This window comes from Schistocerca americana, chromosome 4, assembly GCF_021461395.2.
Source record: "Schistocerca americana isolate TAMUIC-IGC-003095 chromosome 4, iqSchAmer2.1, whole genome shotgun sequence".
Classification (NCBI taxonomy): domain Eukaryota; kingdom Metazoa; phylum Arthropoda; class Insecta; order Orthoptera; family Acrididae; genus Schistocerca; species Schistocerca americana.
Window position 1 is genome coordinate 376,347,889 of NC_060122.1, and position 20,178 is coordinate 376,368,066.

General features: G+C 44.0%; 1 protein-coding gene across 1 annotated transcript in view; it reads left to right on the top strand.

Moving 5' to 3' along the window:
* Positions 1–20,178, top strand: part of LOC124613497 (nucleosome assembly protein 1-like 4) — a 75,488-nt gene that overhangs the window by 17,672 nt on the left and 37,638 nt on the right. Inside the window, exon 2 of the mRNA XM_047142204.1 lies at positions 9,345–9,708. Coding sequence (XP_046998160.1) covers positions 9,345–9,708 — 364 coding nt within the window. The remainder of the gene's footprint in view (positions 1–9,344; positions 9,709–20,178) is intronic.

Consider the following 20,178-nt stretch of genomic DNA (forward strand, 5'->3'; position numbering starts at 1 on the left):
GAGATGGGACCTGGATAAACTGAAAGAACCAGAGGTTGTACAGAGTTTCAGGGAGAGCATAAGGGAACAATTGAAAGGAATGGGGGAAAGAAATACAGTAGAAGAAGAATGGGTAGCTCTGAGGGATGAAGTAGTGAAGGCAGCAGACGATCAAGTAGGTAAAAAGAAGAGGGTTAGTAGAAATCCTTGGGTAACAGAAGAAATATTGAATTTAATTGATGAAAGGAGAAGATATAAAAATGCAGTAAATGAAGCAGGCAAAAAGGAATACAAACGTCTCAAAAATGAGATCGACAGGAAGTGCAAAATGGCTAAGCAGGGATGGCTAGAGGAATAATGTAAGGATGTAGAGGCTTATCTCACTAGGGGTAAGATAGATACTGCCTACAGGAAAATTAAAGAGACCTTTGGAGATAAGAGAACCACATGTCTGAACATCAAGAGCGCAGATGGAAACCCAGTTCTAAGCAAAGAAGGGAAAGCAGAAAGGTGGAAGGAGTATATAGAGGGTCTATACAAGGGCAATGCACTTGAGGACAGTATTATGGAAATGGAAGATGATGTAGATGAAGATGAAATGGGAGATACGATACTGCGTGAAGAGTTTGACAGAGCACTGAAGGACCTGAGTCGAAACAAGGCCCCCGGAGTAGACAAAATTCCATTGGAACTACTGACGGCCTTGGGAGAGCCAGTCCTGACAAAACTCTACCATCTGGTGAGCAAGATGTACGAAACAGGCGAAATACCCTCAGACTTCAAGAAATATATAATAATTCCAATCCCAAAGAAAGCAGGTGTTGACAGATGTGAAAATTACCGAACCATCAGTTTAATAAGCCACAGCTGCAAAGTACTAACACGAATTCTTTACAGACGAATGGAAAAACTAGTAGAAGCCGACCTCGGGGAAGATCAGTTTGGATTCCGTAGAAATACTGGAACACGTGAGGCAATACTGACCTTACGACTTATCTTAGAAGAAAGATTAAGGAAAGGCAAACCTACGTGTCTAGCATTTGTAGACTTAGAGAAAGCTTTTGACAATGTTGACTGGAATACTCTCTTTCAAATTCTAAAGGTGGTAGGGGTAAAATACAGGGCGCGAAAGGCTATTTACAACTTGTACAGAAACCAGATGGCAGTTATAAGAGTTGAGGGACATGAAAGGGAAGCAGTGGTTGGGAAGGGAGTAAGACAGGGTTGCAGCCTCTCCCCGATGTTATTCAATCTGTATATTGAGCAAGCAGTAAAGGAAACAAAAGAAAAATTTGGAGTAGGTATTAAAATCCATGGAGAAGAAATAAAAACTTTGAGGTTCGCCGATGACATTGTAATTCTGTCAGAGACAGCAAAGGACTTGGAAGAGCAGTTGAACGGAATGGATGGTGTCTTGAAGGGAGGATATAAGATGAACATCAACAAAAGCAAAACGAGGATAATGGAATGTATTCGAGTTAAGTCGGGTGATGCTGAGGGTATTAGATTAGGAAATGAGACACTTAAAGTAGTAAAGGAGTTTTGCTATTTGGGGAGCAAAATAACTGATGATGGACGAAGTAGAGAGGATATAAAATGTAGACTGGCAATGGCAAGGAAAGCGTTTCTGAAGAAGAGAAATTTGTTAACATCCAGTATTGATTTAAGTGTCAGGAAGTTATTTCTGAAAGTATTTGTATGGAGTGTAACCGTGTATGGAAGTGAAACATGGACGGTAAATAGTTTGGACAAGAAGAGAATAGAAGCTTTTGAAATGTGGTGCTACAGAAGAATGCTGAAGATTAGATGGGTAGATCACATAACTAAAGATGAAGTATTGAATAGAATTGGGGAGAAGAGAAGTTTGTGGCACAACTTGACCAGAAGAAGGGATCGGTTGGTAGGACATGTTCTGAGGCATCAAGGGATCACCAATTTAGTATTGGAGGGCAGCGTGGAGGGTAAAAATCATAGGGGGAGACCAAGAGATGAATACACTAAGCAGATTCAGAAGGATGTAGGTTGCAGTAGGTACTGGGAGATGAAGAAGCTTGCACAGGATAGAGTAGCATGGAGAGCTGCATCAAACCAGTCTCAGGACTGAAGACCACAACAAACAAACAAACAGGGCTCCCAACACCGAAATCATCAGCGTCCGCCACCTAAGTTTCTTGAGCAACTATGTAACACTCTCGCACCAACTAAACGACCCCGTGACGAAATACGCTGCTCTTCATGGGATCGTCTCCATCTCTTCCATCAGTTACAACTGGTAAGGGTCCCGTGTTGATGAAAAATACTCAAGAATCGGTGGAACAAGAGTCTTGTAATCTACTTACTCTTTGGATGAGTTACATTTCCTTATGACTATTCCTGTGAATCTCAGTCTGGCAATTGCTTTTCTTTTCATTTAAGGTCGCTCTAAATAGATACTCCTAGATATTTTATGCAAGATATTGTTTTCAGTAATTTGTCGTCAATAGTGTAGTTGTAAAGGGGTGCATTTCTTTTCCCATGTCTGCGCAATATGCTACATTTATTTACGTTCAGGGCCAGGTGTCACAGCCTGCACAACTCATCAACCATATGTAGGTCATTCTGAAAATTGATACTATCTTCTGGCTTGCTGCTTTGTTGTAGATAACGAAATCATCTGCGTACAATCTTAAACAGCTTCTGATACTCTCCAGTGCATCATTTATATACTCTGTTAACAGTAACGATCCTGTCACACTTCCTTGGGGTGCTCCGGAAATTAAGAACGACGTGTTGAGTTCTGTCTGCAAGGAAGTCTTGCATGCAGTCTGAAATATGGTCCGATAGTCGCTAAGCTCTTACTTCTTTTTCACTAAACGACAGTGCGGAACGGTGTCAAATGCCTTCCTGAAGTCAAGAAACGCGTCAGCAGCCTGAATGCCATCGTCCACAGCGCTATGGATCTCATGGAGAAACAGAGCGACCTGAGTTTCGAAAGAACACTGTTTGCGGAATCCATGTCATTCTCTGCCATACGACGCCATAAAGATAACGTATGGAGAGGCATGTAGTCAGCAGACCGTTCTCCCGGCCGTTTTTCTGACATTCCAGACCTTAGAGCCGCTATTTCAGAATCAAATAGGTCCTCAATTGGCATCACGAGGCTAATTGCACCCCGTAACAGTCCTCCCAGCAAGCATAAATCCTTGCCAGTACTAAGAATCGAACACAGGCCATCCACATGGCAGCTCTCTAAGCTGACCACTAACTGCGGGGGCGGACTTAATAGTGGTCTTGAGGTTTCCTTAATGTTTTTGGTGACATCTGGTCGGAAGACGGATGAGGGATTCGGCATCATGATTACACTGCTCCTGCTCCAGCGCTCTCAAGATCGAATATACCCAACGTTATACACTAGGAACGTGTTAGGAAAGCGAATCAGTGGGAGTATATTTTGGAAATAACACAGTGCCGTAGTCAGCTACATATTCGGTGGATAATTCTAACGATTATTTTATCGAAATTATGCGAAACGAGTCAGTTTATAGGACATGTGTACATGACTGATGTTAAAATTGATGAAAACATTATTAAATTACTCCTACTCATGCGACTATACTCAAAAGTAAGTTCTTTTTTAATTTTTTGCCTCATATTGAATTCGTTTCTGAACAACGGACGGCCTTAATAATGTGCTTTAAAGCTATAATTTTGTAGGTCTGGATATCATTCTTCTTCTCAAATTGTGATGGATTAATCATGACGAAATTCATTAGCGAATGTATGTATTGCGACAGCTCAGTTGTGATTTTTAGCCTCTTGAAGAGTTAGCTACATTTCACCGGTGGGTGAACAACACACGTTATTCATACTGCTCACTTTTTTCCAATGAATACTTTCTTTCTAAGAGATGATTTCCCACAGAAAATTATTCCGTAAGACATTATTGAGTGGAAAAGTGCTAAATATGTCAGAAGGTTGATACTTTTTTTCAATATTAGGAATTATATACAGAGCAAAAGTACCTGAAATTATTCGTTTGAGAAGCTCAGTAATAAGCTACTTACAATTCAAATTTTCATCAGTATTTACATACGGAACTTTCGTGTTTGCATAAGTGCCGATTCTGTTTGTTCAATGTCAAATGAGAAGTCGTTCACGCATATAAGGAATAGTAGTGGACCCTAAATTGAATCCTATGGAACTCCATTTGCAGTGTCTGCTCAGCATCTAAAATTTTGTAACGTTCTTACAATCTTTGAATTGTTCAGCGCTACCTTTTACGTTCTGTAGTTTACGTATGATTCAAACCAGCTAAGCGTAAAACCATGAATTCCAAAAACTTGAGTTTTCTTAGAGAGTAACATGATCTTCACAATCAAGTGCCTTGCAAAGATCACAAAAATATCAACTGGCGATATATTATTATTTAAGGCTAGTATTATTTGATGCGTCAATACATAAACATCATTCTCAGTCGACCAACCCTTCTGTAATCAAAACCGCGATATGCTAAGCAGACTGTTTACACTTAAGTGTAAGACTACTCTTAAGTGCACCATTTTTTCAAATACTTCGGAAAAATATGTAAATAACGAAACTGGACGAAAATGGTTTTAGTCTGTCTTATCACCTTCCTTATCAAGATGTTCAACAACTGCGTGTTTACACCTGTCTGGAAGAATTCGCCGTGCCAGTGAGGCACTGAATAGATCGCTAAGGAATTTACTTTTCAAACTGGAAAATTTTTCAGAATTCTCTTTGGAATTCCGTTAACATCGCATGAACTTTTGCTTTTTAGAATTTTTTCTAATTCCGTTAGTTTCAGTGAAGGATTTTGGTGCTACTTCTAGTTGCTGAAAGTTCTGTGGAATATTATTCTTAGTATATTCTCTTACTTCTTCAACTGAACCATTTAACCCTATTTTTACTGCTACATTTAGAAAGTGATTGTTAAAGGTACTCTCATATTGTTAATTATAGACCACAACGTTGTCTTTTAGTGCAGCTGATGGAATTGTCCATGCTTATAATCATCAGTGTAAATTACAACGCAGTCGCCGTGGTCGGATAAAACTCCATAAAACATCGATTTAAAAATGTAGTGTGCCGTGTAATTCTTTTTATAGTTAACAGGACGTGGTAAGGAATTTATTTATTTTATTTTATTTATTTATTTCCGAACTGTAGACCTGTTACTGATGTTCAAAACAGGTCGTACATCTTACAATATTCGTTTTTCATCATTTTACAGTTTTCTTTTCTTTTGTTTTATCTACAGCAAAGAAGGATACTTTTCAACATAACTATAATTTAAGGTTGAAATATAAACAAAATTTTGTTGTTTTTTTAAGAAGAATATAAAAAGATGATAAAATAGCGAAGAAATTTGTTAGTACCATCACCGAATGTGACTGACGGTGAATACCTCGGAATGGTTTCTTCGAGCCGTTGACCACCAGTCTCATACACACACACACACACACACACACACACACACACACACACACACATGGTTATTAGTGGAGGAACAATATTGCTTATCATATTTATTACTAATCCTATGTATTAACTACACTCCTGGAAATGGAAAAAAGAACACATTGACACCGGTGTGTCAGACCCACCATACTTGCTCCGGACACTGCGAGAGGGCTGTACAAGCAATGATCACACGCACGTCACAGCGGACACACCAGGAACCGCGGTGTTGGCCGTCGAATGGCGCTAGCTGCGCAGCATTTGTGCACCGCCGCCGTCAGTGTCAGCCAGTTTGCCGTGGCATACGGAGCTCCATCGCAGTCTTTAACACTGGTAGCATGCCGCGACAGCGTGGACGTGAACCGTATGTGCAGTTGACGGACTTTGAGCGAGGGTGTATAGTGGGCATGCGGGAGGCCGGGTGGACGTACCGCCGAATTGCTCAACACGTGGGGCGTGAGGTCTCCACAGTACATCGATGTTGTCCCCAGTGGTCGGCGGAAGGTGCACGTGCCCGTCGACCTGGGACCGGACCGCGGCGACGCACGGATGCACGCCAAGACCGTAGGATCCTACGCAGTGCCGTAGGGGACCGCACCGCCACTTCCCAGCAAATTAGGGACACTGTTGCTCCTGGGGTATCGGCGAGGACCATTCGCAACCGTCTCCATGAAGCTGGGCTACGGTCCCGCACACCGTTAGGCCGTCTTCCGCTCACGCCCCAACATCGTGCAGCCCGCCTCCAGTGGTGTCGCGACAGGCGTGAATGGAGGGACGAATGGAGACGTGTCGTCTTCAGCGATGAGAGTCGCTTCTGCCTTGGTGCCAATGATGGTCGTATGCGTGTTTGGCGCCGTGCAGGTGAGCGCCACAATCAGGACTGCATACGACCGAGGCACACAGGGCCAACACCCGGCATCATGGTGTGGGGAGCGATCTCCTACACTGGCCGTACACCACTGGTGATCGTCGAGGGGACACTGAATAGTGTACGGTACATCCAAACCGTCATCGAACCCATCGTTCTACCATTCCTAGACCGGCAAGGGAACTTGCTGTTCCAACAGGACAATGCACGTCCGCATGTATCCCGTGCCACCCAACGTGCTCTAGAAGGTGTAAGTCAACTACCCTGGCCAGCAAGATCTCCGGATCTGTCCCCCATTGAGCATGTTTGGGACTGGATGAAGCGTCGTCTCACGCGGTCTGCACGTCCAGCACGAACGCTGGTCCAACTGAGGCACCAGGTGGAAATGGCATGGCAAGCCGTTCCACAGGACTACATCCAGCATCTCTACGATCGTCTCCATGGGAGAATAGCAGCCTGCATTGCTGCGAAAGGTGGATATACACTGTACTAGTGCCGACATTGTGCATGCTCTGTTGCCTGTGTCTATGTGCCTGTGGTTCTGTCAGTGTGATCATGTGATGTATCTGACCCCAGGAATGTGTCAATAAAGTTTCCCCTTCCTGGGACAATGAATTCACGGTGTTCTTATTTCAATTTCCAGGAGTGTACTTTAGGTGCCCATCCATGTACAGCATTTGACGATTTCTTGGCTAGATCGCCAGCACCTTATGCTTATTTACTGTCACATCTCAGCTTCCTCCTCCTGTTCGTCCTCATTGTCACTATTTGCGCTGTCACTGTAGGTATAGCAGTCCACCCTCTGGAGATTGTTGTTACGCTGCACATAGGCATGTCTGTAATGTCGTGTCCGCATGTACTCTTCATGTGTTGTTTTTGAAATACTGTTTGTCAGTGCGTTTAATTGTGCCCATTGTTTTTCGTCTCTTATTGCTGTGTATATATCTATGTCTGTATCTGTGTAGTCTAAGTGTAGTGTATGTCTATTGTTCGCGTATTGCCAGCAGGAAAAGACAGTGTGTTCTGGGGAACCTTCTTCCCCGTATGTGCATGTAGGTGTCTGCCTCAGACTCACGCGGACTAAGTGCGTGGGATAAGGTACGTGTCCGGTTAAGAAATGTACCATACCGCGGCTTGGATCCATATGTCTCATTCTCAACCGCTACCTTATGTCAGGGAGGAAGTCGTGCAGTGTATCCACACGCCAACGTATCGTCTCTATGGGCACACCGGTTATTGTGTGTACCTTATCTAGTCTCCCCACCTTTAACCAGTACCTTGCAGCTCTGCATTTGATGGTGATATCTATGGGGCACATTCCGAGCACCACAGACAGTGCATCCGCTGAGGTGGTACCGAAGGCTCCAGATAGCCTCAGTAGGAAACTTCTCTGCCCTCGTCTGACCGATGCTTTGTTGGTGACCACTTTCAGTCTGTGTGCCGACGTGCTAGCTGCAAAGCTGAGTACTGATTCCAAGAGCGCACAGTGGTATGTCCGTATGACTGGCAGAGGTAGTCTGTACTGTTTTGAATTTAGCCTCACCAGTTTGTGTAGTATTTTTTCTGCTTTGTCTGTTGTTAGCTTTATGTGTTCGTGTAAATTCAATTTTTCTTCTATGTGTACCCCAAGATAGCGCGTAACGTGTGCTCATTTGATGTTTGTGCCCCCAATTTTAACCGAAGGATTCCTTTGGAGTGATGCTTTCAGTAAAGTGTATGTTGTTTTGTTTTCGGCTATCCTGAGTTTGTTGTTGTGACACCACTGAGTAATTGTTTGTAGTATTCCACTGGCTTTCTCTTCTAACTGGGCTCTGTTGTTTTCAGTGACTAAAACTAATAGATCATCTGCGTAGGCGACAATTCCGTCTGACATGTCATCCCCATCCAGAAGTTGTAAGAGGGGTTCGATTGTTATGTCCCAGAAGATGGGACCGCAGATCGACCCTTGAGGACAGCCTTCGGTAATTCTTTTAATTACTTTCCCGGTGTCCATCTGCCATTTGACTGCTCGGTCTTTGCAGTAGTCTAGAAAACTGTTGTACAGTGACTGCGGTACCTCCAGATGTCTTAGGCTCTGAAACAGTGCGGGCCACCAGAGATTATCAAACGCTCAGGCAATGTCAATCATTATTGCCATGGCGTATTTCTGTTTTGTGGTGTTAACTAAGTGCAGTGCCTGGTTGATGGCATCATCTATTGATCTGCCAGTTCTGAAGCCGAACTGGTGTTGGCTCATACCCCTGAGAGCTCTGTGTGTTTGCAGGCGCTTACACAGTAGCTTCTCCTGAATCTTTGCTAGGGTGAAACTTCCAGGCAGATTAAAACTGTGTACCGGACCGAGGCTTGAACTCGGGAGGTACTGGCAGAATTGAAGCTGTGAGGACGGGGCGTGAGTTCAAATGGTTCAAATGGCTCTGAGCAGTATGGGACTAAAATGCTGAGGTCATCAGTCCTCTAGAACTTAGAACTACTTAAACGTAACTAACCTAAGGACATCACACAGATCCAAGCCCGAAGCAGGATTCGAACCTGCGATCGTAGCGGTCGCGCGGTTCCTGACTGAAGCGCCTAGGACCGCTTGGCCACTTCGGCCCGCCGGGGCGTGAGTCGTGCTTGGGTAGCTCAGATGGTAGAGCACTTGCCCTCGAAAGGAAAAGGTATCAAGTTCGAGTCTCGGTCCGGCACACAGTTTTAATCTGCCAGGAAATTTCATATCAGCGCACACTCCGCTGCAGAGTGAAAATCTCATGCCTTTGCTGGGATGTTTATTAGGCATATTGGCCTGTAAGTCTTTGGATCTGAAGGATCCCTGTCCGCTGATTTCTTAATAATGACTGCTTTGGAAGTCTTCTATACTGTAGGTACACTACCCAGCCGTAAGGCATCGTTCAGTAACGTTGTTAGGAACGGGGTGATCTGCGGTGCTAGTTTTTTCAGTGTTTCCGAGTGGATACCATCTGGTCGAGATGCTTTCTTGTTTTTGAGCTCTGAGATTGCTGGCGCAACCTGTTCTTGCGAAAACGAATACTTTGGTCCGCAGGCATCCCCAACTTCTGGCTGCGGGCGCTGAGGAACTCGCTGACGGTGGGCCCGCTGATCACTGAGCGCGACGCCGAGGTGCTGCGCCACCTGGTCGACATTCGCGTCGTCATGGAGGACCGCGAGCAGCCCGGCTTCCGGCTGGAGTTTCACTTCGCGCCCAACGACTACATCGCGGACTCGGTGCTCACCAAGGAGTTCGACGTGAGCTTCGACCCAGAGCCGGAGGACCCGCTGTGCGGCGGCGGCATGCGCATCGTCGCGATGCGAGGCAGCGGCGTTACCTGGAAGTCGCCGGAGGCCGACGTGACGCGGCACCCGCGCTCGGGCAGGACCTGCGACTCCTGCTTCCACTTCTTCGCCCGGTAAGCTTGCACCGGCCCTGTCTTCATCAGCTCATGCCAGGCCACCAGAATATACTGAGGTGAGAAAAGTCATGGGATAGCGATATGCACATATACAGATGGCGGTAACATCGCTTGCACAAGGTATAAAAGGACAGTGCATTGGCGGAGCTGTCATTTGTACTCGGGCTATTCACGTGGAACTGTTTCCGACGTGATTACGGTCGCACGACGGGAATTAACAGACTTTGGACGATGATTGATACTTGGAGCTAGACGCATGGGACATTGCGTTTCCGAAATCGTTAGGGAAACCACTACTGCGTGTGCCGGGATTACCAGATTGCAAACATTACCTCTTACTACGGACAACGCAGAGGCCGACGGCCTTCTCGTAACGACCGAGGGCAGCAGCTTTTGCGTACATCTACATTTATACTCCGCAAGCCACCCAACGGTGTGTGGCGGAGGGCACTTTACGTGCCACTGTCATTACCTCCCTTTGCTGTTCCAGTCGCGTATGGTTCGCGGGAAGAACGACTGCCGGAAAGGCTCCGTGCGCGCTCGAATCTCTCTAATTTTACATTCGTGATATCCTCGGGAGGTATAAGTAGGAGGAAGCAATATATTCGATACCTCATCCAGAGACGCACCCTCTCGAAACCTGGACAGGAAGCTACACCGCGATGCAGAGCGCCTCTCTTGCAGAGTCTGCCACTTAAGTTTGCTAAACATCTCCGTAACGCTATCACGCTTACGAAGTAACCCTGTGACGAAACGCGCCGCTCTTCTTTGGATCTTCTCTATCTCCTCTGTCAACCCGACCTGGTACGAATCCCACACTGATGAGCAATACTCAAGTTTAGGTCGAACGAGTGTTTTGTAGCCCACCTCCTTTGTTGATGGACTACATTTTCTAAGGACTCTCCCAATGAATCTCAACCTGGCACTCGCCTTACCAAGAATTATTTTTATATGATAATTCCACTTCAAGTCGTTCCGTACGCATACTCCCAGATATTTTACAGAAGTAACTGCTATCAATGTTTGTTGCGCTATAATATAATCATACAATCCTTCTTTCTATGTCTTCGCAATACATTACATTTGTCTATGTTAAGGGTCAGTTGCCACTCCCTGCACTAAGTCCCCATCCGCTGCAGATCTTCCTGCGTTTCGCTGCAATTTTCTAATGCTGCAACTTCTCTGTATACTACAGCATCATCCGCGAAAAGCCGCATGGAAGTTCCGACACTATCTACTAGGTAGCGTTACCAGTGCTCACACACAAGCAACACTGCGTGAAGTAACCCCAGAAATCAATGTGGGAAGTACGACGAACTGAACCGTTAGGACACAGCGGCGAAAGTCGGCGTTAATGGGCTACGGCAGTAGACAACCGACGGGAGTGTCATTACTAACTGCACAATATCGCCTGCAGCTCCTCTCCTAGGCTCGAAACCTTATCGATTGGTCCCTAGACCACTAGAAAACTGTTGTCTGGCAGATGAGTCCCGATTTCTGTTGATAAGACCTGATGGTATGGTTCGAGTGTGGCGCAGACCCCACGAACCCATGGATCCACTCTGTCAACAAGGCAGTGCGCAAACTGGTTGTGGCTCGATAACGATCTGAGCTGTGTTTGCATGGAATGGACTGGGTCTTCTGGTCCATGTGAACCGATCATTCACTAAAAATGATATGTTCGGCTATTTAGAGACTATTTTCAGCCGGTCATGGTCTTCAGTACTGTGTCACCAGGCCACAGATGTCGGCGACTGATTCGAAGAACATTCTGGACAATTCGACCGAATGATTTGGCCATCCAGACCGCCGGACATGAATGCCATCGAACATTTATGAGACATAACTGAGAGGTCAGTCCGTGAACAAAATCCTGTCCCTTCAACACTTTCGTAACTGTAGATGACTATAGAGGCAGCATTGCACAATATTTCTGCAGGACACTTCCAGCGATTTGTTCAGTCCATGACACGTCGAGCTGCTCCACCGCGCCGGCCAAAAAGAGGTCCTACACGATTTTAGAAGGTATCCCATGACTCTTGTCACCTCATTTTAGCAACGTTAGGAAGTAAACTGAAACGTTTTCCTTCTCGTCCATCCTCGGAACTTCCGCAGCGTTGGGCGAAAATCCAATCGCGGCCGCTGCCAGACCCCTTCGACGTGCGTTGGGCGACACTAATTACGCTACATATTGCTTCGTGGTTTTTATAGGAACGGTTTACTGGCGGATCTGGATCAGTTCTTTGTTCTGCTACACGTATACACATACATACTCTTACAAGAGGAACATAGAAACTTACCCTCACTTATTTGATTCGTATTGACTCGATGTGCAGGGCACCACTAGCACCTCAGCATATGTTACACGTTTTCGAGCAAAAAAAAAAAGCTTCAAATGTTTAGGCTTGCTGTACAGTTTGTGTGATCGCTTTTAATTATGGAGCCCACACCCGAGCGAAGAAGCACTTAGTTTCATAAGTGCGAGATATCTGGATAAAGACTCATTGCCGGTACATCTTCAATTGTATTCCCACATCATTCTAGCAACACTGTCCGAATTACCGCAACCTATCGATTCATTTGTTATTTCCAAAATTTTTCTCTTGGACAAAGGAGATTTCTTTTCGTGAGTAGGTTCAAATGGCTCTGAGCACTATGCGACTTAACTTCTGAGGTCATCAGTCGCCTAGAACTTCGAACTAATTAAACCAAACTAACCTAAGGACATCACACACATCCATGCCCGAGGCAGGATTCGAACCTACGACCGTAGCGGTCACTCGGTTCCAGACTGTAGCGCCTAGATTCGCACGGCCACTCCGGCCGGCTTTTCGTGAGTAGTTTCGATATAATATGATACACAACAACTATCAGTCAATTCAGTATAGCCATTTTATTTATATTAATGCATGTACATTTGGGAAAAGTAACCTAGGGAGTGCTGCACGAATGAGGTTGATATTGATCACAGAAGCATGGAAAACAATAATTATTGCGGCATACAGCGTATGCGAAGAAAGCCAAATTTCTGCATGGGCATGTTTTTTCCAATAAGCCTCTCGCAAAACAAACTTAGTTTACATTCATAAACGATTCTCCGTCAGCACACAACTTCGTTGCGTACTACATACATCTGTTGTTAGAATTACAGGTAATGAAAGAAAAAGCGCCGAAACCAAGATTAGATCCAGACACCTTGCAATAATGAAACTAATTGCTTACTTTTCTTCTCTCCTTCTTTCTTTTCTCGCTCGACTGTGGACTTCTTGAGTGCTAGGAACCATAGGAAGTATATAAGCACTCCTCAAATCTTCAAACTTGGTTTTCTCGAAGTGGGTTGAGAAATGCGTGTCCCCGTTTACGTATGTTGAAAATCCAGTTGTGCCTTACACAACCTATCAACACGAATCAAATCGGTGCGGGGAAGTCCGTAAGGTCCTCTTGTTAGTTCGTCTAACGCTAGGTGGCATATCGGGCGACACGTTTGCTCCAGCGAACTTGCTCAGCTGCCAGGCTTTCAGCTTCCTCCCGGTTTGTCGTCATGCACACATTTAAAACAAAGTTTTGTTTTCGTTACACGCTACCAGTTTTCCAGTAAAACTTCTTTCATGGAATGGAAGGAGTTGTCTGGATCGAATTATTTTGATTCAAGTTAAGACTGCATTATTACATGTCGGGAGTTTTATTTTATTCGATAAATGCCCAATTTTTTCTCGTTGACGCAAAGTGAACCATTTTGAGCCACTACTAGCTTCAAAAATGAGTATTCAAAGTCATTCTTTCTTCTAGCCGGCCGCGGTGGCCGTGCGGTTCTAGGCGCTCCAGTCCGGAGCCGCGCTGCTGCTACGGTCGCAGGTTCGAATCCTGCCTGCGCTGCTGCTACGGTCGCAGGTTCGAATCCTGCCTCGGGCATGGATGTGTGTGATGTCCTTAGGTTAGGTAGGTTTAAGTAGTTCTAAGTTCTAGGGGACTGATGACCATAGCAGTTGAGTCCCATAGTGCTCAGAGCCATTTGAACCATTTTTTATTTCTTCTAGTGTTGTAAATATGGACTTCGTTATTCTTGTTGAATTGTGTCGAAAGTTTTTTCATTCATAATTATCAAGTTATTCTCTCAGGAAGCGACTGATAGTTAACCTTGATGTTCTGTGCCACATTTATCTGGTTTTTATTTCTTCTTTTTTGCGGTTGAATCTTAAAAGAATAATCAAACTCAACACAGCGAATCTGGTTTAACAAAGGGTGTTTGCAACTAAAAATAGTGCCAAATGATATCACCATAAAGTCAAGAACGTATGCAATGCTGTCAAGCATCCACAGTTAGCGCTTTTCATTTACCTTTGTGACGAATACGTACAGCGGTTATATGCAGGAGGATTCCGAGATTATGTTAAAAACTTTCAGAGATCATGAAGAAGGGTAAATTTTGTCAGTTTGAGATAAGGAACACTGGTCTGGAAAAGACGGAGCCGATACTTATAGCTGAAAACCGTTCTGATACCTCTGATAATGGAATGCATACACCGGATTATAGGGCAGGCACCATTCAGAGGTGGTACTATAGGGGAAAAGAAAAAGAAAATAAAAATGCCCAGTAAACATGGGCTAAAAAAAGCATAGCTTAAAAGCTATGAGCACTTGTTCAGTGGAAAAGGTGTATTTCCCAGTGTCCAACATGAGCGAGTGCTCATAGCTATTGAGGTATGCATTTTAGAGCCCATGTTTCCTACACGTCGTCATGGAATCATTCTGTCTGCTGGCGGGTTATAATTAAAGGGCAGCTACCCACAGAGGTCCAGTACGGGCTGTAACTATCGCACGCCAACCAAACTTCATATATATGCTAATGCGTTAATGCGGAACTGATTTACATTCAAAAAATTATTTCCTGTATTGGCCACCAGGTGCAAATCTGGCGCTGTACACTCTTTTTATGACGGTATCACATCCACGCTGTCGTTTGACAAGCCATAACGTGAGTGATGAGTATGGTTATCGAGAAGAAAGTCCATCCGCTGCTAGCGAAACTTTTTGATGTGAACAGAAGCGATCACAGAGCAGCATTTAGAGAGTATGACCGACTGAAAGGTCTGAGGTGAGACCCGATGTCATTAAATGGTTAAAATAATACGAGAACGAAATTTGAAGGCAAGGGTGAGCTTGGTGTGCCACCTGGAAGAGGATGGCGGCCCATCCCAGTAGAGGTTACTGAAGAGGTTGCCGTTGCTGTAATTGACAATGCAGCACGTGCCACGGGTAGTACTAGTGCTCGTGCAGTGTCACGTGAATTGTCCATTTCATGATCAACAATACGAAAAGTTTTGCGGCTTAAGTACAATCCATCCAAGATCCAGACGGTGTATCAACTGAAATAAATGTGTGTGAAATCTTATTGGACTTAACTGCTATGGTCATCAGTCCCTAAGCTTACACACTATTTAATCTAAATTATCCTAAGGACAAACACACACACCCATGCCCGAGGGAGGACTCGAACCTCCGCCGGGACCAGCCGCACAGTCCATGACTGCAGTGCCCTAGACCGCTTGGTCGACTGAAATCTCATGATCCACCGCAACGTTGAGTATTTGTACTTCCATTTATGACACGGATCGAAGATGATGAAACGTGGCCAGATAATATTCTACGCAGTGACGAGGCGTAGTTTACGCTCCATGGTGCACTGAATGCACAGAACTGCCGAATTTGTGGTACATTCGGTTCGCTCTTCTTTGAAAAGAATACACCCAAAGTTCCTGTCTGGTGTACCGTGTGGCTGGCCGCTGTGGCCGAGTGGTTCTACGGGCTTCAGTCCGTAACCGCGCTGCTGCTACGGTCGCAGGTTCGAATCCTGCCTCGGGCACTGATGTGTGTGATGTCCTTAGGTTAGTTAGGTTTACGTTGTTGTAAGTCTAGGGGGCTGATGACGTCAGATGTTAAGTCCCATAGTGCTTAGAGCCATTTGAACCTTTTATTTGTGTGTGTGTGTGTGTACCGTGACGTCTGCATGTTGGACAGCACGCGACTCCTGGTTTCGAAGAGCGCCCTTTGTCGAAACTACTGTTTTCTATACTTCGGAGCAACACCTTATATCGCCCGTCCAGTGAAAGATCTCCTTAACGCTACTTTGAAAAAAACGGGTCCGAGCACTATGGGACTTAACTTCTGAGGTCATCAGTCTCCTAGAACTCAGAACTACTTAAACCTAACTAACCTAAGGACATCACACACATCCATGCCCGAGGCAGGATTCGAACCTGCGACCGTAGCGGTCACGCGGTTCCAGACTGTAGCGCCTAGAACCGTACGGCCACCCCGGCCTGCACACAACTTTCCACGAACATTTTATCTCCAGAGGTTTTCCATATGCATGGCCTGTAAGGCCACCTGATCTGAGTCGATGTGACTTTTGGCTCTACGGATACCTAAAAGAACGCGTTTATCGGGGACGTTTACGGTCTCTGCCTGATCTGAAATCCAGTGCGTAGAAACACGTTGCTCACATTTCGCCGGAATAGCTATGAGCTACTATTGATCACATCGTTTTAGGGACGCAGCATCTCTTTGACGTCTCCGATGCTCGTGTTGAACAAAGCACTTTTTCGACATTTCTGCCCATGTCCCGTTGCTAATCCATTACATATGGAAACACTTACATATTCCTTTGTTGTAGTAAGAGCGCCAGATTTGCAGCTGGTGGCCAAAATTGGTACTAATGCTTTTCCAGTGCAAATCGGTTCCGAATTAACGCGTTCGCTTATCTACCACGTTTCGTAGCCCACACAGGACCTTTGTCAGTAATTGCACTTTAATTATAACCACCTGGTATTGTGAAGGTGCAGTTAAAATGCCAAATACTCCGAAGAGTACAGCCTACAGACTATCCTTACTGTCTGCTTTGCTGCATCCACCACTTTTTAAGTGATAAATTACCCTGGAAAAGTATTCCATAGGGTATTATTTTGTGGAGATAAACAAAATATGTTAGGACGTTGATTCGTTTATTTCCAAAGATAGCTATTATGGATAGAGCAAGAGCAACTCGACTTAATAGTTTGAGCCGCTCAGAACTTGCCTCTTCCAGTTCAACTTTTAATGAATATGCACGTCAAAAATTTTGAAGTTTCTAACCTTGTTACCTCTCTCCTCTTCGGGTGCTACATCGGTTTTATGTATGAATCTGCTTTTTGTACGAATGTCTCCAAGTCATGTTAGCGAAGAGTACTCGAGTTCTGCCTTGCACCTGAGCGAATCCCGTGATGTGTGTTCTATTATAAAATGACGCATCTGACAGCTTTTACCTGCACGTGTCCTCTTGGGCTATGGTCTTCACATTGTCTACTGGAAATTTCGTCAGATGCGCTAAATTGTGCTCTTACACTATTGCTTCGTGTACCATTGGAGCTGACCGCTTGCTGACACACTATTTTTAAATTCTTATAGATATATGTGGATATCTTATTGCTCCCTAGCAACTGAAAACCAGTGAAATTTCAAATATTTTCCTTGCCTATGTCAGTAATTTACTGGAAGGAGGATAAGATTTAATGTCCAGTCACTGAGAGGAAAATTATGAAGCCAAAGCGCAGACTGGAAAATGATGGTGAAGGAAATAGGCCATCTCTTACTTAAATGAACCACCTTTAGTTATTTATGAAAAATATACAAAATTTTAAATTATAGGGCTAGCAGAGGATTTGAAAAGCCGTCCTCCACAATACGAATCTAGTGCCTTAAAAACTACTTGACCCGCAATATTTTATTGCAATTCAAAACTTTCGAATAAGGGTGGCCACATTTATAAAAACTTATGTGGCTGAGTAGTCAAAACATTGTTACTGTCGTAAAGACATATTACATCACATACTATTATATATTAAGTGAGCAACATTGACAGATAGATTGCATTTACATTTTATTCGTGGTTTCTGTTTTTAACAGTTATTGCAAACACCAACCGTCACAGATCCTGATTTGGTTTTTCTGTTATGTACACTCTTCCTAACAAGGTTCAAATCAGACATCGATATAAGTGAAACTTGCTTCACATAGCAGTCTTACCGATTATTATTGTGAACTTCATTAAAACATACGTTCTTCTCTTTGTAGGGAACTAATGTACTTGCCAACTCAAGCATGTGTCAGATATCTGTTTCATTTCAGCATCTGAAGTTGTGTCTCTGTGATTTGCTGAGTATTCATTACTTGAGCTATACTCCCACTGGTGCATCCACTTAAGTGAATTTACGTTGCAGTAACGACTGTCTACATGAAATACTTGAATACACAGATCGGCTAAAGCGTTAACAGTTTTTTCACTCACAGAACAAAGACGAATAAAGAAGCGGTGCTCTTGTCCCATGAACGAAACCTCTCACTGCATGTATAAGAGGCAGTCAAATGAAAACGAGACAGCTGGAAAGTGAAAGCTGTTAATACATTTGTCCCATTGAGAGAAAAGATGGTCAATGCCTCCGTGGAAAAATGTTTGCGGTAGCATACAGGAACATGATTGTACCCGGGCGTGCACCTCTTCATCTCAAGCAAATAGTCAACCATGAATTCTTTTCTCCGGGGCTCCAAAATCATGTAACTCGCATGTCAAGGTGGTTTCGAGCATGCTATAGAAGTTTCGCTGTGGAGAGCTGACGTATCCCCGGTACATTCCAGATCTCTCCTCGTGAACTTCGTTCTTGGTCTTCAAGTCTTATGTTTCAAACTCTATTCTTGTACACATTGTATATCGCCAGCGTTTCTCTGCGAATTACTCCTATTTTTCTAAAAATTTCTAATATCTTGTACAATGTACAATGTAGAACGCTTTTTCCAGGTTGACAAATACTATGGACGTGTCTTGAATTTTTTTCACTCCTTCTTCCATTACCAAGTGCAAAGTCGGAACAGCCTCTCTGACGCCTTTACCTTTCCTAAAACCGAACTAATTGCTATCGAACAGGTCCTCAAATTACTTCTGTACATTCTGTACATTGTTTTTTTCAGTCAGTTTGATGCATGAGCTGTTAATCTGATGGTTAGATAATCTTGCACTTCTCTGGTCTTGATATTTTGAGAATTATGTGGCTGATATTTTTTTTAAAAGTCTGATGGAACGTCGCCAGTCTCATAGACTATACACACCAACTTGAATAGTCGTTTGATACCACTTCCCCCAATGATTTTCGAAATTACAATGAAATGTTATCTGTCCCTTCTAGCTTATTCGATGTCAAGTCTTCAAAACATCTTTTAAATTCTGAAACTATTAGTGGATTCCCTATGTCTTCCATATCTATTGCTGCTTTTTCTTCTTCTATCACATCATCAGATACATTCTCCCGCTTCATTGTACTCTTTCCATCAATCAGATCTCTCCTCTGCGTTCAACAACGGAGTTCCCGTTCCACCAACTTCTATTTTATTTTCACTGAACTTTGTTTCGTCTTTTCTGCACACTGAATCAGTCCTTCCGACGATAGTTTCATTTCAGATTTTACAATTTTCCAGCAGCCGTTTTGCCTTGGCTACCATGCACTTCCTATCTATTTCATACCTAAGTGACTTGTATTGCCGTATACCTTTATTTCCTTGTGCATTTCTATATAGCCTTCTTTCGTCGATCAGTTGAAGTATTTCTACGGTTCCCCAAGATTTCCTCGAATGTTCAAATGTGCTTGAATTCCTAAGGGACCAAACTGCTGAGGTCATCGGTCCCTGGACTTACACACTATTTAAACTAACTTAACGCTAAGGATAACACTGGCACCCAAGCCCGAGGGAGGACTCGAACCTCCGGCGGGAGGGGCCGCACAATTGGTGACATGGCACCTCTAACCGCGCGGCATTTCTTCGTAGTTAATTTCCCTGTACACACATTTATCTGTCAGACATATGTTACTGCTCTTTTTAGAGACATTAAATTTTCAACTGAACTGCTTAAGACGGTTTTCCTTATCGTGCTATCCACATCCTTAGCAATCTTCAAATGAGTCTCATCATACCTCAGCACTTCAGTATCCCTCTTCCTTCCGCATCGATTCTTCAGGACGATACTCTTAAACGCCAGTCTACTCTTTCATCATTTCTAAATCTAAGTATATGCCTCTTCCTGGGAACACCTTACATTCCAGTATTTGACTTGAGAATCACTGTCTGTTCCTCATACATTCAAGCCGGAATCTTTCCGTTTCCGGACTTTTTAAAGTGTATCTCCTCACTCTCTTGTGATTACTGAACAGAGAATTTGCTGTTACCGTCTGAAATGTATTTCGTACTCAGCCAGTCTTCCTCCTCTCTTATTCCTATTGCTAAGCTCATGTTGTCCAGTGATTCTTTGTTCTCTTCCGCACATAACAGCATTTCAGCCCTCCATGATTATTTTATTTTAATCTCCCTTTCATACAGAATTACGCGTTGAATACTCTTATATACTTTCTCCATATCTTCATCTTCTGTTTGCGACGTCGGCAT